The sequence below is a fragment of the Perca flavescens genome, chromosome 16 (assembly GCF_004354835.1).
Source record: "Perca flavescens isolate YP-PL-M2 chromosome 16, PFLA_1.0, whole genome shotgun sequence".
Lineage (NCBI taxonomy): Eukaryota > Metazoa > Chordata > Actinopteri > Perciformes > Percidae > Perca > Perca flavescens.
The window spans coordinates 724,232-744,721 of record NC_041346.1 but is presented as its reverse complement, the minus strand read 5'-3'; the positions used below and the strand labels follow the sequence as shown (position 1 = coordinate 744,721).

Here is a 20,490-nt window from a genome sequence, read left to right as displayed (position 1 = left end):
CTGTATATGGGCGTGCGCTCTACCAAGCGAGCTACCCAGGCGCCCCCGTTTTGTTGAACATGATATTATAGACGCACGTCCACTTTTAACTGTTAAGTGGATGTAGTCCTGAAAAGTTAATCCTATCAAAATAAGAATCCGATTTATTGGCCAAGTATACTTGCATACAGAAGGAATTTGACTTTGGTAGGTGTTATTGAGCATGACTTGCATTAGAGTTCTCAGCTGCGTTAGTTGTATAAAACCTAATACATACAAGGCCTTGGAGTATTTAGTTGTAGTTCTCTGAAGCTTACTGCTGAACAACATGTCCTACCTTGTGAAATTATGATGTAAAAAGGAAACAAGGAAAATGAGCCAAACGAGGTGCCAGCTGCTCTGCTCTGAGTACAAACAGTGAGCTACAGCTGTTGGCTTTGCTGCTCTTTACGGGAGATGTTGGGTACTTGCACAATGGGGCTGCTGTTTAAGCGTCACACTTTTTTTTTTTTTTTTTTTTTTTTTTTTTGAGCAAAGCTCTCCCTCACCCTGTTTGGATCCTGCTCCCCCTTCTCTTTGTTTGCTGCACAGATTGTACACAGGGACAGGAAGCAAAGGACGCCCTGGGCTTCTGCTGTGGCCTTTGACAGGAGAGGGTTTCCTTTTGTCTCAGCATCAGCCATGGCTGATGGCCTTACAGCTGTTGTAACACACACACACACACACACACACACACACACACACACACACACACACACACACACACACACACACACACACACACACACACACGTGCGCGCACCCTCGTAAACCTCTGTGTGGGTGAGAGTGTGTGCTGAGGACCTGGCTTCCTTCTTATCCCTACATCCAAGTGCGTCACATGGAGCCTAAAGTCAGAAATAGCACAGCCCCCTCGAGACCATTTGTACCAGAACAGCAATTAAAGTGGGAGTTTCTTTCCCCCCCCCAACCTTCCAATAAGGTGAAATGTAGGCACAGTCCCACAGAGTGTAGAGCGAGCAGACCCAGCAATGATCCTTTCGGTTTACCTAACGCTCCCAGAGTTTTAGATATGGTTACAACGGAGTCCTCTATCTCTAGAGTTTGGAGATAGTTATTGAGCCTGAGCTCAAACTATGCAGTGTTTTCCCTAGATTTGTGGAAGACTTATGTGTGCGTCTTTGGCGGGGGGTGTTTTGGCATCCTTCCTCAAGAAAATGTTATGTTTAAAAAAAAAAAAGCAATTTCCCCATACATTGTGTGTCACTTTGTGGATGTTTGCATCTCTTTGTAGTCATGTTGTCTCTTTTTGGTCATTTTTATTTTCTTTGGGGTAGTATTGGGTCTCTGTCATCATTTGGCGGTTGTGGTAGTTGTGCATCTCTTTTACACATAATTTTAGACTGTTATTATTACCATATCTGTGACTATAACGTTTGAAAAGCTTGAACACATAATAAATAAATAAATAAATAAATATCACTCAAAAGGCTTGAAGACTAAACTTGCTAAATAAAAGTCCACTGGGGACAAACTACAATTGTTAGATCTGAGAAGTTATTTAGTCCCATTCATTCGGCTTGGATGCTGCCCTAAACTGTTCGGCCGCTGCACCCAAACCTTACAGCGGCAGGGAACACCCTGCTATGTAACTACGTGTATGTGATCATGTAACTTGATGAGGTTAGGAGCCTTGCTCAAGGGCACTGTAGCTCATATTGGCCAGATAACAAATGCTGCTGCTTCGACGGCACCTGACAACCCTCTGTGATGAAAGAGGCTTAGCTGACTTGTGGAATGCAGCTTTTTTGTGTCCTGCTGAGAAATACTGTGAACATATTTGTGTTGGCCTGGATGTCAGTGAACATGTCATCGCAGCAACTTGAAGCGACTGGTGTCCCGTTCAGCCAGTATCTCCAGCACTGTGTGGGCCAACCGTCAGTCAGCTTAAAATGTTTATTAACCGTGTCCTTTCTTTTAGAAATCTCTCAAACTGCAGCGGCACATTGAAATCAGTGACACACACACACACACACACACACACACACACACACACACACACACACACACACACACACACACACACACACACACACACTAGAGCTGGTAATACTCCTCTATAATAAATACCATTTGATTGAATTATTTTTAATATTCAAATGTCTGGGTTTTCCCTACCATTATAAGGCTCCAAGCTGTTTGGGCTCCACCTAAGCCGAAGGAATGCAAAATCAATGTGAGCATAAAAAATAACTTAACTTTTCTCAGATGGAATTACTGTAGTTGTTCCCCAGTGGTCTTCTCTAGCAAGTTTTAGTCTTTAACCTTGGACAAAGACGGTCTTCTTTCGGAGTGTAATTTATTTATTCTCTGCTCTAGCTTTTCCAACATTTTAGACCCAGATCTGGTGATAATAATGATGTGCAATTGCATTTTGTCTATTTTATTTAGGAATGACCTCTAAACTCCCAGCCAAATTTGTGTACCTAAGTCTTCCACAAAGCTAAGGAAAACACTGAATTATATTCAAATATTTAATGCTCACAATTAGCCTATTATTAATGTTTCCTTCACTACTCTGGCTTATACATTGCCAATGGCACTCTAAGCATGTGATTGCTGTTCCAACAGTCCAAACACACACAACCATATCAAATAACCACATAATCCATTTTATTTCTATGCACACAACATTCCCTCCTGGGCTCTCTGACCTTCATATTCCCATTTCCTGTTTCCTGCAGCGCTCAGCACTGCACGACAGATCGACTGTTCGCTCAGCGCACTGCTAAGCTCAGCACTTCACAAAGCACATGCACTATTTCCACTTGGGGCTCAGTCACAGTATGAGGGATGAATGTTGACATCACTGTCTCACATGATACCACCCCTGTAGAGTGGCATAACAAACTGGCCGTGGCGGCTATGAATGGGCAGGACTGTGATACTGGAGGAAAAACAAAGACATGCAGACAAAAAACCTGTCAAAGCCAACAGGATGAACTGTGGTCCCAACAACTTTCTGGAACAAACGGTGAACTCTGGACATTAAAGTGTGTGTTAGAAGTTGAGTTTCCTGACAAATGGATGTCATGCTGGAAGTGGCAAAAGCCTTCCGTCTTCACTTATTCTTTGATCACAAAGTTTCTGATTTCAATCCACATTTTTTCCACTTTTAAACTATATTTTATTAAGGCAAAGTGTCCTGCTTGTATTTAGACAATACAGATTTTATTTTGTTCAATGGATTCCTTTTGTTTAAGTTAGCCTGCCCTCAACAGGAAATGAGTCCTGCCTCTTGTTGGCCTCATCCACCTGCTAACAGAGCGTTTTAATGAGTCCCCTTGGACAGAGGACACTTGGACAATATGAGCTTTTGTCTGTATACATCCCATAACTTTCCTGTCTGCAGAGCGGCCATGTGCATGGTGTTAGAAGGAACAAGTCAAAGATGTTTGGAGGTCAGTTTGATGTAACGGCGGTCGCCTCTCCCTCTGCTTATTGAAGCCAGGAAGGACGCTTAAGTCAACTTCCTGTGAGTGCGTCTTTAGCATCATGGAAAATTGGCAGACATCCTTTTATTTATACATGTTTACAGGCTGCCACATGTGTGCTCGTGTGTACACATGCAAGCCGCATGGCAGGATGTGCCCACGATCTGCTCAATTTCCATTCAATTACAAAATGAAGTCGTTCTTGGTGGCCCCCTTCTATAAACTTCTGCAAAGCACATGGGATGGAAAGTCAGAAGTGCATTAGGACTGGGCATCGCAAACCAGTTCCAACTTGGAATCATTTAAAAAAATTACCATTCCAATGGAATCATTTTTTATTGGAATCGTTTGGAAAATTGTTGTGTTGGTTTCCGTAGCGACCACTGTACTTCCAGGAGCTGGTTGTGTTGCAGCCATGGAGCTCAGTAACGGCGCTCTAAAGTGTGGATGTAAAAACCCGGTAAAACTGTTAATCACCACTGAATCCAAATCAAATGGTCCTCTTATCTGTGAAGTAAACATGTGACCTGTTTCAACTCCAGCCCTCAAAGAACCAGAATCAAAAGGAAGAATTGGAATCAGAAATGTTCAAATCTAAACGATGCCCAATCCTAAATAACATATTGATTTAAGTAAGAATAGTGTTTATTGTTAACAATTATTGCCTGTTTGGGACTGCCTGCTCCAAATAATGTGTTAATGTAGAGCCCAATAGTTTGTTATAACAGAATCATGGATGGAATCGCTAAATTGAGAATTTAAAAAGCTATTGGACAGCCTCCATAGGGCTCTACATTGAGTCAGTGCAGAAATAACTTCGCTCCAGTTTTTTTTTATTCCACTCATTTTATAATGGCACCATAAATTATTTGCTATATCATATAACATATCCATGATTGAAAAGGAGCTGGATGAAGACAAAAATATCCTATTTGAAGTTGAAAAAAAAAAAAAAAAGATTAAACAATAATTTTGGCAAACCTCTTGGAGGACCTAGGGGTGGCGGGTCCCATGTTGAGCACATGCTCCGCCCCCAAACTAAAAGTGCCTTTCCATCGGAGTCCATTCACAGGTGCCGTCACCTGGCTGAGCCACAAAGCTGCTCAGTGTTTGCAGGCGCCTCACTCCTCGCCTCTTTCACACTCCTGCCAGAGTGGGAGAGTAATTCGACACAATTCCAAAACAGAAAACTTTGCAGCGTCAGAACAGGCCGTTTCTGTTCCATCAACACGCCTCAGTGGGCAGCAGGGAATCCAACTCTGGGAGAGTTTCAGTGCAGTAAAAGAACAATGAACGGAGTGGTGGGAGGTTTTCCCCAAACAATGGGGAGATGTGTCAGACTGAGGACATCTGATCGTTCCTCTTGGCCTGGGACGGAGTCACGCAGGGAGGCCATGAAACGGGGATCTGAGAATCCATCAGCATCAGCCTGGCTCCAAAGACGCTTCCCCCTGCCATGTTATCTAATGCAGGGGACCACCTACTACATATATTCTATCAAATATAAAAAAACAAATCACAAATAGGCTGATTTATCTTTGCTAAGAATATGTTGGACTCATGTCTATGTATATTTTCAGAGATGTTATGGAAAAAAATAATTAACAATACCTTGGGGGGTGGGGGGCTGCAGTAACTCTGAGGACCTGCCAAGATCTCTGATGTAATGCATATATCTTAATAAAGCTTAACAAAAACTTAAACAATTACTGAAATTGTTGATGACTTATTTTTAAGACTTGATATTTAAGAGGTCAGTCTTTCAGCCTGTTCTTATTTTTAAATGCTCTTTCCATGTCATCAAAAACATTGGGAATTGAAATGACCAATTAATAATCATCATAATAATATACGACCATTTACAATCCGATCTGATGTCAGCGATGGAGCTGCAAAGATGAATGGGTCACTGGATTAGTTGTCAACTATTAATTAATCGGCAACTATTTTGATAATTATTTGGTTTGTCATATTTTATAACTAAAGTTATGTCATTTGCAGCCTTTTTTTCTTGTTAAATGTTAATATGTTCTAGTTTCTTCACTCCTCTGTGACAGGAAACTGAATATCTTTGAGTTGTGCTTTTTGGGAAACACCGATCCACATTTTTTACCATTTCTCTGACATTTTAGAGACCAAACTAGTAATCTATTCATCCAGAAAATCATCCACACCTTAAAGGACTATGACAATAGATGTTGGTTGCAGCTCTAGTCAGTGAGTCTGGCTTTAAATGATTCCCTCAGGTCAGTTTCCTTCAGCATGGGGCTCTGAATTCAGGGCTCAGTCTTCCACAAGCCAACATAATCCTGTGGTCAGTAAAACTCTGGGCCTGTACTGCTGTCTGATTTTTGTGTGATGTGGTTCAGAGGAGAACGGTTAGTTCCAGGCTCGCTGACACAACAGAAGCTTATTTGTTTTTTGATTAGGCGTGTTTGTCAGTCCTGATAATTTCAAAAAAATAATTTTGTATGTAGCCATGCTCTGTCCTTCCTGGCTATCTTGTCACTTCACACAGGATTAGATTTTTTTTTAATTTTTTTTTTTAAACCTTACTTGACTTTGTCCAAGGTTAAAGTTTGTTAAATCTAATTGCATCGTGAGTTTTTATTTTTTTTGTAGTGCTGCTGGGCGAGTCATGGTACAGTTTGCACTGCCGTGCTAAGCTCTCAATGCTTTGTCGTCGTCGTGCGAAGCCAGCCTTTGTGTTGCTTCAGCCATGTAGATAATGTTCACTAAGTCGTCCTGTGTCTGTGCTGTGCATTCAGCAGTGAGCCCCCTCAGCCACGCCAGATACACTTATTTAGTGTCGGAATGTCTGCTTAGTACCTGTGAGAGGGCCACACTATGGAAGACTTTAGGACAACCTGTTCCTAACAAATGGCCTCAACAACAAACTGTCCTAACACACAGTATCCTCCTCCTCCTTCAGCTTTAACATTACTGAAAGGGTTGGAGTCTTCTGCAGTGATTCTGTGCTTCTTGCTTCCTAAGATGGTGTTTTCTATAATGTTCTGTAGTGATTTAATCCATTTAGTGTGGAGCCGCTGTGGCAGGAAGACATGTTATACTCTTCTACTGTTCTACTAGAACATGTTTGCATGGTTTAATGTAAAAAAAACAAACAATAACTCTTTATTATTCTCATACTGCCCATGGCTGATGCTCCTGTGTTCCTCCTCTGTCTGAGATTCTCTGTTGGAGTGCCTGTCTCTTTAAAAAAGCCCAGTCTGCTCTGATTGGTCAGTGTTTCCGGATCGCCGTAGCCTCCACGTGTGTGCTCTGCCGTCGCTGCCTCTGTACAGTCCGGAGACTGACTCTAAAGGAGTATGTAGCCTGACTTTCTACTGTGCCCAAGATTACAGCTGTCCCTGGCGTTCGCATGTAGCTACATGTAGTTCGCAGTGGATTGTAATGGAATATAGCAGCACTTTTCTAATGTTCCAGCAGGAATGTGTTCCGAAGCATGAAGCAGTGTATGCAATGTAAACTCTGCAGTAGTACAAACAACTGTTGTCTCCATTAGTGTGTGTGTGTGTGTGTGTGTGTGTGTGTGTGTGTGTGTGTGTGTGTGTGTGTGTGTGTGTGTGTGTGTGTGTGTGTGTGTGTGTGTGTGTGTGTGTGTGTGTGTGTGTGTGTGTGTGTGTGTGTGTGTGTGTGTGTGTGTGTGTGTGTGTGTGTGTGTGTGTGTGTGTGTGTGTGTGTGTGTGTGTGTGTGTGTGTGTGTGTGTGTGTGTGTGTGTGTGTGTGTGTGTGTGTGTGTGTGTGTGTGTGTGTGTAAAAATCTGAAATCCATTGCTAGCCTAGCGAGACTGGCCACTGAGAATGTGGTGCTAAAATGTGTTAAAAAGAAATTGTGATTTATTTCCATATCCGTTGTTTCAGGGAGCCACTGGAGAGGGCCTAAAGAGCCACATGGGAACTCTGAAATAGTTCTTGCAGTTCTCTGCAGATGCCACTATGTAGACCAAACTGTCCAGGGCTTATCATCAGTGGATTGCAAAAACAAAGATACAGCCGAGAAACCTCAGTTTGTGATTTCATACCGCTGGCTGCAGTCTGTGTCCTAACTCTTCTAAGAAGAAACCCTGCGATGACAGCTTTTTATCTTTGCAGCGTTCCAGCTCTGCCCATCGTGTTTCTGTTGCAAATGAACCCAATGGTTCAGTTTGTCAAAACTCTTTATTGTTTTTGATAGGGCTGGGCGATATGGTTGAAAACTGTATCACGATATAAGTTTTTCATATCGGTCGATATCGATAATTATTGATATTTTTTATGACCTATTTAAAATAAGGACCAGGAGAAAAATATATTAAATTTTAAACATTTTTATTTTAAACTTAACCCTGCTCTGATTATAATCCCCTCAGTTATAAAAGCAGAAATGTCAACACAACCATGGAAAACACTCAAATAATTAAAATGGTCTAAAATCACAATGAACACTTAACAATTATCTCTTAACATTAAGGTGCAAAATTAAAGAATAAGTAAGAAATGCTTAATAAAGTGTCCTAAAATATTGCAAAGTGTTAGCTAAATATAAGAAACCTGAGAAGGAACTATTTTCTGCAGGTTTAGTGCTAGGTTGGTCACCTGGCTTCTGGACAGTGCTCAGCATGTCTGCCTCCGTTATTTCTTTGTAGTGTTTAGTAAGGCGCTGATGCAGAGTACCTCTCCATGGTGGTCTGCTGCTTGTAGTGTTTAGTAAGGCGCTGATGCAGAGTACCTCTCCATGGTGGTCTGCTGCTTGTAGTGTTTAGTAAGGTGCTGATGCAGAGTACCTCTCCATGGTGGTCTGCTGCTTGTAGTGTTTAGTAAGGTGCTGATGCAGAGTACCTCTCCATGGTGGTCTGCTGCTTGTAGTGTTTAGTAAGGCGCTGATGCAGAGTACCTCTCCATGGCGGTCTGCTGCTTGTAGTGTTTAGTAAGGTGCTGATGCAGAGTACCTCTCCATGGTGGTCTGCTGCTTGTAGTGTTTAGTAAGGCGCTGATGCAGAGTACCTCTCCATGGTGGTCTGCTGCTTGTAGTGTTTAGTAAGACGCTGATGCAGAGTACCTCTCCATGGCGGTCTGCTGCTTGTAGTGTTTAGTAAGGCGCTGATGCAGAGTACCTCTCCATGGTGGTCTGCTGCTTGTGCCGTGTTGCAGATGTTGTTGGACGTTGATGGCGAATACGGCTGTGCTCCAAAGTGTGAGCGCGGCTAAAGTGGTAAAACAAGTTTATGGTATTACCAGTGTTGGTCTGACGACATTGGTCTGACTACGGTCAGACTTATAAAATCCCCAAAACTGCCATACTGACTTTTCCTGTTTAATCAACGATTTACCTTGCTCACTGCGGCACTCACTTTCCACTCCACGCCGGTTCTGTTATTGAAGAACACGAGACAGCGATGTGGTGCAACCAAACATGATACTGTTACATGATTGGCTGTTAGAGTGTCACTCCCCACGTTGCTAGGTTGCCAGAGAGTGAGGGCCTTTGTTCATGCAACCAAACTTGATTCACAACCTCTGGTTTCTTCTGATGAAGAAAAACAAGTTATCAAACGTTTTATCGACCGCATTTTCTATTGATATTGATTATGTGTCTATAGCAATACATATCGTTATCGTTTTATCGCCCAGCCCTAGTTTTTGACTGATTTGTGGACTGTCAAACTGAACATGCACATGATGTGGAGAAGCCATTGTTTCCACATTCCTGAGCTTCAACTTCATTAGTGTCACAAAGATAAATGAGTCCAAGCAAACAGGTCTCATACATGTGTCAATGCATTCTTCTCTCTATCTGGTTGTCTTCATCAGTAGAAGACAACCAGATAATCTACCAGAACAGTACTCCCCAGTACTGTTGGTCTCCATCAGAGACGACATGAAGAAACAGGCTGACAGCGTCCCTGGTGCCACACAAGCACAGCCGACCTTTAGTTTTTAGTGTTGCATAATGACATCAGCAGCATGACCTGAAGAATGTGTCCCTTTGCCCAGCTGTTCCAATCATTTGTGCCAGAAGCAGATTTAAAAGGGCTGTAGTCGCCATTCAGAACATTAAAATGGCAGCACACAAATATCTGCTGTGTGAAGATAAAGTGGAGTGATGAATAGAGCTGGAACAATTCCAGATATTGCTGTACGATTAATTGTCTCAGAAATAATTGTGATTAACAATATTTGTCTCCTTCAGTCACATTTTAAAATATTTATTTATGCATTACTTTTTTAAACAAATTCAAGTTTTGAATAAATCCCAGGATACATCTTTTAATTATATATCCCTGTCATGTGACCCAGATAATGACACAAATACACAGCCTATGAAGTAACAACAATTGACAATTGAAATAATAAAAATATATAGTCTGACCAATAATCACTTATATAATTACAATTTGTCATATCTAAACAAAATCAATAATTACCAGTCATACGCCTTAAGACCTTAGCTCATGTTAGCAATTAATTGCTGTTAAACAAAGAAACAAAATAATTGTTACAGGCACTCTGTCAGCTCTGCAAAATGTATGCTGAATTGAATGTATCCCGGCCACATCCTGCTGCGTCCTGCTGCATCCGCCGCACCCACCCCGTGCTCTGCAGCGCCACGTTACATCCCGCAACGCCCCACTGTGATGTTCCTATGCACAGAGTAGTCAGGATCCGGTATAGGAGTCTGCACTACTCAGTATGACACGATGTGCCCTGCTATGACATGAACTTCCACGATAACCTTCGAAGTCACTGTGACTTCTAATGTGACTGTTATCACCACTGTTCATCACGCCCCCAACCGGCCCGTCAGACACCGCCTACCAAGAGTCTGGGTCTGCCGAGGTTTCTTCCTAAAAGGGAGTTTTTTCTTGCCACTGTCGCAATAGCCACTGCTAATGCTTGCTCTTAAGGGAATTACTGTAATTGTTGGGGTTTTGGAATTTATAGAGTGTGGTCTATATAGATATATAGAGACCTACTCTATCTGTAAAGTGTCTCGAGATAACTTTTGTTATAATTTGATACTATAAATAAAATTGAATTGAATTGTCTATTTTACAAATATTAGTTTTATGTGTTGACGTTGGAAGGTGATGGCATCTGACTTTGAGTTCCTCATCAGGATCAGGAAATCAACTCGCCAGTCTCCTGCCGACTCTGCTAGCAGCTGGCTCATGTTTTCAAATGTAAACGCAGAGGGAAAGGTGAGAGGATGAGCTCAAGCTAGCAAGACCGCTCTTGCTTTTCAAATCAAACCACAGCCATTTCATTTCATTAAATCAGCCATGTGAACCTGAGCCTGGTTATGGTTTAGGGCTCAGTGTGGAAACTCACATTCAAGTACCAAAAGCTGGAATCCAAAGTTTTATTTGAACTTCACTCACTCGCACCATTCAGTTTGCTTAATAAAGTGATTTATTAGCTGGGTGTTATCGTAAAATCATCGGGAGATCGGGATAGGTTAGTTAAAGAGTAACACTCAGCATGTATGAACTTAACATGGAAGTCCATTTAGCACCCACCTTCAGAGCTCCACGGTTTCCACATATTGTGTACAGACAGAATTTGGTTAGTGCTCAAATGATTGAGACATGTGTAGACCAAATCAAACTAGCACGTAAAATAAGTCCAAAGTGATGTCTACTGTAATTTGTAAGTTGTGCACCTTCCCTCTGTAACAGCTGGAGCCCATTAACAGAGACTCCGCGTTATTACCCAGAACTGGGTGATTTTATGACTTCACTTTGCTCTTCAGTCTTTTCAGGGTTTCTAACCAAGAACAATGGGTTGAACAGCAAATACTTGAAGTTGAAAGATGACTGTGTGACTCATGTAGAGTCAGAGCACACTGTCTGTGTCCTATTGGCTGTTAACAAAGGCTGTTCTTTTTCATTTCCTTGTAGCTATCTTTTGGACTGATCCCAACAGTGCTCCTGCCAAGGATTGTATTTTTACCCCTACTGATGTCTGTGTTCCATACCTGAAATTTAGTATGAATCTCTTGTGTTATGAGTGTACTTTAGGGCTGGGCGGTAGTGGACATCCTCCTTTAGACTTGCTGTCTGCATTAGTCACCATCCCAGGAGGGTTATATGATGACTAATGCAGGTACCATATGTAATCTGTTAGAAATATATGGTACCTGCACCCTCTCCCTTCCAACACATACACATAAATGCACTCAATTATTACAACAGATACCCACGTTTCCTTCATTTCCAAGTTTATAACCTGGAAATACTTCTAAAGACCAAACCCTTAAACAATATGATATCTGCTTCAATCTGCGTTGCCAGGGGAACATCTGTTTTCAGTTTACATGCTTTTGTACTTCTTCAGAGTAGAGCTGTGCTCTGCAGCAGCATGGCCTCATCAATTCAATTCAATTTTATTTATAGTATCAAATCATAAAAAGAGTTATCTCGATGACACTTTACAGATAGAGTTGGTCTAGACCACACTCTATATCAAAAGTGGTACTATAACGTTTCAGTGTTCTAGTAGTCTCTCCACAGCTCTGTGGCAGTGCTGGACTATGGTCTGGCTGCAGATGACAGTCTGGGATAGGGGAATAATCCCTCTGGTTTGCTTGTATTTCTTTGAACCAATTACAGTTGTCTTGGGCGGCGCTAAGTCCTCGCCGTAGTGGCCGCAGGTTCGATTCCAACCTGCGTCCCTTTGCTGCATGTTGTTTCCCCTCTCTCTCCCCTTTCATGTCTAGGCTGTCCTATCCAAAAATGCAGATCAGTCATACAATAACCTTTTTTTTTTTTTTTTTTTTTTTTTTTATTATTATTCAGGAAATATCGAATCAAAATGAATAAAGAATAAGAAACTTACCAAGCTTTTGATGCCAGCTTCAAGTACTTAAGATAGCACTTAATTGTCCATAGGCATGGAAATTTGTCTTGTAGTACAAGCTCCAACAATTAAAAAGACACAACAACAACAACAACAACAACATGAAGACAAAAGTTCAAAAACATATCAGGCATCATTAAGAACATAAACAACTCCTATAATGGGGGCCCAGCCCTGTGACTTGATGGTACTCGGTGGTGGTACAGTCAGATTTCAGTCAGAGACCCAAAAGCATTCAAGTTCAATATTCAGCCCTAATTGGAATCTGCACGGCCCTTGTGGCCAGAAGTTGGGTGTTCTCCAGCAAAGTTTATAGATCATTCCAAACCAGCTTCTGCTTTTGGGCCTATTTTCTTTATTTTACACCTGATGCTAAAATGAATGCTTCACGCTTAATGCTAATAAAAGACCAAAGATTTGTTTCGCTTTTACAGATGCAGCTATATCGGGACATCATGGCTTTTTAATTGTGGACAAAATAATTGCTATATCTTTGTTTGATTTTATTAGTTAGAATGGTCGCTCTGGAAAGTTAACAACATGGTGTGTTGGCTGTTAAAAAGACTGAAAATGAAAACGAGGAAGGGAATATTTTGAGCTGAAGCTGCCTGTTGGAGCTGCCGTGTCAGATCGCAGCAGTGTTGCTGAGTCATTGAGGGGACAGAGTGCTCCTGTTGACAGATGGCCCAGGTGAAGTGATGCTCCTCCCTCCCACCTCTCGGCTCTGTAAGTCCCAGAGGCCCGCCACTCTCAGGTCATTTATAACACCATCCATACGCTGATGGGAACAGAGCCTCTGTGCTGAGATCCTCCCATTTGTTTCATGTTTCCTCTCACAATGGGAAATTCATGTGCTGTACACAGGAAGGCTAAGCATGTAACTGCAGATACCTCACACCATTACACTCAAAGTTTGAGCTGCTTCCGTCTGGCATTGATTTACAGTCCCAAAGGTCATTTATTCCCTCTGCCATACAGGGATTGGACAAAGAATGAAGTCCTGCAACAAGGAAAGCCTGTTATGTTATAAGATATGTTTGCACTTTTGTATACTTTTTAACGGTGTTTGTGCGTATGGAACTTTGAAGTACTTTGGAGATCCAAAGACATACTTCTACTTAAGGTAAGGCTGAGCAATTTTATCGATTCTGCGATATAAATCGATATTTTATTCCCAAAGAAAGTATAGATTTTTATGCCGCGAGTATCGATACATAAGTCCCATTCAAATCCCCCGTGTTTACCCCGTTAACGTTGCAGGAAGAGCGATTTGGTCAGCCAGCCGCTAGTGTCGCTGTAGAGCAGCCAATGTCAACTGGCGGCCCTCCGCCAAAGCTTTTAGTCTGGCCCCCAGAATAATCATGAATTCACAAAATGTAAAGAGGAAAAAATGTGTTCTGTTATTTATCATTTCAAGCATTTAGAGCAAAAACCCAGCACCCTTACATCTCTATTCACATAACGGGATTCTCTACAGCGATGACCGAGCTCCACACACACAGCTGAGCCGAGGTGTGTGTTTGTGTGTGTGTGTGTGTGTGTGTGTGTGTGTGTGTGTGTGTGTGTGTGTGTGTGTGTGGTTGAAACACGCAGCACCTGACTGGGAACGATACAGAGTTACCAACGGCCCTGGGGCAGATGAACTCACGCTGGTCTCTTTTCTGTAATTAGGCTACAATTAAACCTTCGTGAGTAGAAAGTCAATACTTATCAATGCACTCACCTGTGTAGACCGGCATCAACATGTAGAAAGCCATATTTCAATCTGCTCTGTCCACCGCGCTGTTGAAATCCTAACACTGCTCTACTCTGCAAATAGCGAATTTTTACAATCAAGCTAAAACAGAAGCTGTCGGTTTGTAGTCTAACTGTTTATTTTAGGTTGCCGGGAATCTGGACATTTTGACAAATTCTTGTAAACTTCACTGCTGGCTGAACAAACCAAACCCTCCACTAGAGCGGACAATCTGGAGCTACTTAATATGCACGTGAATGACGCGATCGTTGTGTTCAGTGATGATGATGATGATGATGATGATGATGCTGGTTGTATTATTTTGCAACAACATCGTTTCATTGCAAATGAGGCATACATGACGAGTGCATAGCCTGCTTATCAGTCCATTCATCATTAAAGCTGGGCTTTTGGCTTTTCCACTTAAACTTTTTGCTTCAGCGTCTTTGACAGTGACATGTTTACCTGACAACAGCCTTGCTTTCTGCAAGCATTTTCCACCAATCAGGATGCTGCATACTACAATAATTTTTCCATAATCACAGACTTTAACCATCACTCCTCAGTGAACTGCCTCCTAGTCTGAGATCTTTTTCTAGTTAAAGAGCCAGTTATCATTAGGGAGTTTCCATGTTTTTTAGGAGTTTGCTCACACTAATACATGTAAAAAAAAAAAAAAAAAAAAAAAATAGCATTAATTCAGTAAGAAAGTGAAAAAGAATAGGCGTATTACGTATGAATTCATTTTATTTTATTTGAAAGTCCGGCCGCCAGAGTGCTTAGAAAAATTCTGAAAAAAATGAAGTTGATGATCCCTGCTGTAGACTCTCTGTCCAGTCAGAGACATATATTGTGTAATTGATGTTTTAAGTTCAATTAATTAAATCCAAGTAAATGGAACAGTCACAAGATGTCACCAAAATCACTCGGTCCCCTTTAAATCTTTCAGAAAACGATGTAAGTGTATTGAATTATATCGAATCGTATCGTTGGCTGAATATCGTGATATTTATCGTATCGTGAGATTAGTGTATCGCTAAAGCCCTACTTCTACTGAGGTGGACAATAACGTCATTCAAATCAAATTAATATCTTACCATCGATCCCTTGGGATGCAGCCATGTTAGTTTAGATGCAGTAAATTCTCAAGTGAACGGCTATTGTGGGGGGTGGGAAATATAGTTAATAAGGTAAATGTAATGTAATTTTCAATTTTCCATGTAATTTCAGCAGCATTAATTCAATCAGTCCAACACGAGTCATGATCTACGAGTTTTCATACTGTTAATGGGGTTTCCTTCACTAATGAATGCAGTCAGTTACACTGTTCCACTTTTTGTTCCCTAATAAGATAATGTAAATAAAACTCGACACACCTCAAACATTAAAAGCCTAACTGGAAAAGGAGAAAATAAATTGGAACGCTTTTAACGTGAAAAATCTTTTATAGCCAGTAGAAATTATAAAAATCTAGAATATATATCATTAAATGTGATTAAAAACCATAAGAATTAAGAATGCAAGTTTTTCCTCCATATCAGCCCGTGTTCCTCTCCAGTTCACGGACGCTATTTGAAGCCGTCATTTTTAATATATGCATTTATTTCCCACACTAATCTGATATGACTCACTGTTACATCTGTTAGTATCAGCAGACTCAAAGTCTTGTTGTTCAGTATCCTCATAATGTGCATCAATAAAACACTACTGTCCTCATCAGTGGACATGGACCCTGAGGGCATGCACACATCACCGCTGATCAATGGACATGGTTCGCACAGCAGGCCAGGACTACAGCAGCACACGGCCTTTCAACTGCTGGTATTTTTACAGGATCCATAAAGCCAAGGTCATCCATATCCAAAAACGACTGTCTCATTACGTAAACAGACAAACGGGAATGTAAATTGTAGTCCATATTGTCCAGAGAATATCTAGATTGAAAGCAAGTTGAACCAGAAGCCTTTTGTGACACTAGAGGCCCAAGAATGGTGACATCCCTGCTGCCAGTATCAACAGAGACAGGTTTATTAGAACCTTAACCAGTGTTTTCCCTCGCTTTGTGGAAGATTTAGGTGCCCGTATTTGGCCAGGCATCCTTTAGGCATCCATCCTCAAGAAAAAGTTAAAACAAAAAACGGTATTTGCCCATAGATTTTGTGTCTTTTTGTGAGATTTTGTGTTTGTGTTTTTGTGTCTCTTTTCCACATAAGTTATTTTGTTGTTGACCGTTATTAATTCCATATCTGTGTCTAAAATTTTGGAAAGGCTAGAGCAGATGATAAATAAACATAACTCAAAAAGCTTGAAGACTAAACTTGCTAAAAACATCCACTGGGGACAAACTACAATCGTTAGATCTGAGAAAATTCATTTAGTCCCATTCATTCGGCTTAGATGCTGCCCTAAACACTCAAAAAGCTTAAAGACAGAACTTGCTAAAGAAGTCCCACTACAATCATTAGAACTGAGAAAAGTCTTTTTAAGTGGCATTCTTTCCGGCTTAGGTGATTGAATGCAGTTAGTTTACAAGGAAACTCCTTTAGGTGTTCATTGTCCCTGAGGGTGAACCAGTGGGCTTTCCTTAAAACCCAACGTACACGTACTATATTGCACGTAGTCATGCCTTGACATTTGCTTAACGCGATCATGGTCCTGAAAAAAACCCACAGCAAGCCACTAAGGACAGCAGCATTGTCAGTGTTTTGTCATTCCAACTTCTACTGTGGGTAATTATCCGCCATATACTGTATGCTATGCCATGAGAAGGATGGTTATGGCAACTGTTGTTGAAGTAAAGAACCATCTTCCTGGCTGGTGGGGGGGCGGGGGCGGCTGTGAAAAGCTTCACAATAAGTGGCGAGGTTTGGTTTGCAGAGTTCTTCTTGAGATCCTTAACAAGTGTTATAAATGCACGAAGGACAGTATGCTGTATACCCAGAGAGTCCTGGCAGGGAGGCCACCAACGTCATAGCATTGTATGTGCACGGGAGGGGGGGGCTTCCTGTCTTTAACTGCTGTAGTAACCGTCTGTTTTAAAGAGCCAGTGTTGTCAAGAGAATTGAGATCTGTCACATTTACATTACATGATTATTGTGCACATAGTGTTGCATTGTAGTGTTAATCAAAAGTAGCCCGGCTATCACATTGAAATACAGTCAGTCAGTTATCCTCTCAGATTTGAACCATTAAAATATTCAAATGTGTGGCATTAGTTTCATAGTTTCCCCTCAGCATGTACAGTGTACACTAAACCAGCCCCATCGGACTTGCAGAGGTTTAATATTTCTGTACAGTTTATTTCTAATGTATTTTTTGACTTCTACTTGATTTTTACTAAGGCTGAAAGAGATGTATGTTGTGGGACGTGTTTGCTTGATTGACATTTTGTCTGATGCTTTTATCCCAATCCAATTCTGTCCCGATACATGGGTGCTGATTGGATTGGTTTTGTGATTTTCATTTATTGTGATTCTAGGACTATTGTGATTCGATAGTGTTGAGTATTGGATTTTCTTTTCCTTCTTTAACAAAAACAAAAGTTGAATAAAACCCTTCTAGAGACAATATATCATGAGACCTATTTCTAAGAACTGATAGTTTTCTAAGAATGACATCACCTGTCAGTCAGCTGTGGCTCTGTTTTGCTGGGAACAGATATGATGTAGTCGCTGCGGCGGTACCGTAGAAACAGAAATGATTTAGGTCAATCATTGGTAAAAAATAATAATGATTCTAGGGAACAGAATCAATTTTAAAAATTGTTGCAAAAAAATATCACGATACATACAGGTTGGGATTTTTTTTTTCAGCGCTAAAGGTTACCATGAGTAGTTGCGTTTTAAAATCCAGGTTTTAAAATGTCTGTTCAGCGAGTTATTGATGACATCACCAATGTTTCTCCACATATAAACCTGATTTTATTTCCTTTGCTTTCTAGGAGCCATTTGAGGATGGCTTTGCCAACGGGGACGAGCTGACCCCGGCCGAGGAGGCTGCTAATAAAGAAGCAGCCGAGTCCAAAGGAGTGGTCAAGTTTGGCTGGATCAAGGGGGTGCTGGTGAGTCCCTTCCAAACCCTGCTTCTTTTTCTCCTCATTTAGTCTCCTCTTCTTGTTACCTTTTTTGTTTTTCATCAGATTTCTTATTCTTCCAAGTCAAGTGACTCAGAAGAACTGTCAGGATCACATGGAAATCAAACTGTTGTGTTTCTGTAAATGATAGTGTGGATAGATCTGTAAAGTGTCCTGAGATAACTTCAAAAAAAGTCAAGTCAGGGAATATGATAGACTTTAGACTTTGTCCCCAAGGAGAAATTCTTTGTCACAAACTGTATGTTGTGGACACAGCACGCTTACAGAGAAACCAAAAGTACAAACCTAAGAGAATGACATGCAGGGGAATAATAGAGACAAGTAACGCAGACAAAGTGACAGTGATTTATAGGGCTGGGCATCATTTTCATTTTAACAGTTCTGATTCCAATACCGATTCTTCTTTTTGATTCCGGTTCTTATTGTTTGCTTATTTCACAGATAAGAGGAAACCTTTATTTTGATTTAATGGTGACAGACTTACTGAGCTCTATGGCTGCAACACAACAAGCTCCTGGAAGTACAGTGGTCGCTACGGAAACCAACACTTGCACGTGTTAAATTTGGACCCGATGATCGGATTCCAAACCAAATTTTGCAACGATTCCAAACAATTCCAATAAAGCAACCATTTCATAGGAATGGTAATTTTTGAAGTGATTCCAGGTTTGAACTGGTTCTCGGGGCCCAATCATAGTGGCTTATCTGGGCTCTTGTTTAGGGCTGCTATGGCTGCAGGCACCAGGCTTTAGCCAAAGTGGTTCGTATTCTAGCTTTGTGTAAAAAACGTATTATAATGTGAGCCAAAACTACTAATGCATATTAAAAGTGAAATATATGATCCATAATGCATGCAAAAACATATCAATTTTGTTTTTAGGAGCGTTGAATGAGTGAGTTTAGGTGAGACAGTCATTAACCATTTGTATCAGTATCAAGACTTTATAACGGAGTCTTACTGTTAGGTTACATTTGAAAGAAACCAGTCAACAGCCGGTGTCAGATAAAACAGAGTTACAAAATCTTAGCACTAAAACAGCTGCTAGACTGAAACTAAATGCTCTGCTACATTTTGCAGCTTGCTTACTGGGAGAGAAATGGCTTAATGTTTGTTCCACATATGTCTCGGATCTTACTAGGGCTGTCCTCGACTAAAGAACTTCTTAGCCGACTAACACTCATGATTTTGTCAACTTATCGATCAGTCGATTTAATCAACAGATCTGTGCTCTTTGAGTAGTTGTTAAGTCTAGAAAAGCGCAATATAAATGCAGTCAATTTACCATCTGTAAAACTGAGTATCTCCACAAAGAATCATGCAAAAGCACCATTTTAAATCTTGTTTACCAGAGATGTGCTCAGAAATGACTAATGGACTAAAGAAAGACCATAACAGCTGATTAGACTTAATAAAGGGGGCAGCCCTACATTTGACTGTAATTAGGGCCAACAACACATTTGACATCTGTATTGATCAATGGTCGTAATGTGTTGATATGTCCAAGTGAATGGTTAAACTGAGTGAAGTGGTTCACAGGTGATAAGCGTGACACGGTGTTGAGGATTTTGGAATATGAGTGTGAATGGCCTGTGGCTCAGGTCGTGGGGGTGCTGGTTAAACCACTGAGGAAGAAATGACTCAACGCCTGAGAGATGTGGTTCATGTTGCACTCTCTTTGACACGTTTCCTTCTGTAGAAGTATATTCCGAGGATGACACGTGTCTGGGTGTTATCACCCTGCTCCGTCCCTACTTCCTCTCAAACGCAAACCTCGCACTAATCGTCTTGTCGCCTGGTTTCTAATGGCTTTCATCAAGTCGTTCTGAATAGAATCTTCTTAACGTATGATACTTAGGGGATTCCTCTGCAGCCCTGGAGCCTCTCTGTTTTACTCCTCAACAGAGCGAGCAATTCAAGTATTTCAGTTGAAGTGAGTTTATGTCTGTTTGGTGGCAAATAACAACCAGTGTTTCCCCATGAAACGTTCTTGGGCCCGGTGGCAAGTGTCTTTTTTTCGTCTGGGGCCAGTCCCAGACTGATGGCAGTGTTAATGTAGAGCCCAGTAGTTTCTCTGATAACGGAATCATGGACAGAATCTCATAATTAATAAAAAAAAAAAAATGTATATTGATATTATTGATATTTGCAAGTCAAATATCAATATTATGTTAATGAAAGATTATTCTCAATGTTTATGTAGTGCAACTTTTCTCAACTTAAAGCGTCACTCTCTTGAGTCTATTGAGTTTACTAAAAAAGGTTTTAACAACTCACGTTAGCAGTTGTTTATGCTCTCCGCCATCTTGTCAGTCAAAAAGAGTCGATCTCT

At 41.0% G+C, this 20,490-nt stretch overlaps 1 protein-coding gene across 1 annotated transcript in view; it reads left to right on the top strand.

Annotated features, from left to right (window-relative positions):
* slc12a2 (solute carrier family 12 member 2) overlaps positions 1-20,490 on the top strand; it is an 89,617-nt gene that overhangs the window by 11,037 nt on the left and 58,090 nt on the right. The window contains exon 2 of the mRNA XM_028600773.1: positions 18,008-18,127. Coding sequence (XP_028456574.1) covers positions 18,008-18,127 — 120 coding nt within the window. The remainder of the gene's footprint in view (positions 1-18,007; positions 18,128-20,490) is intronic.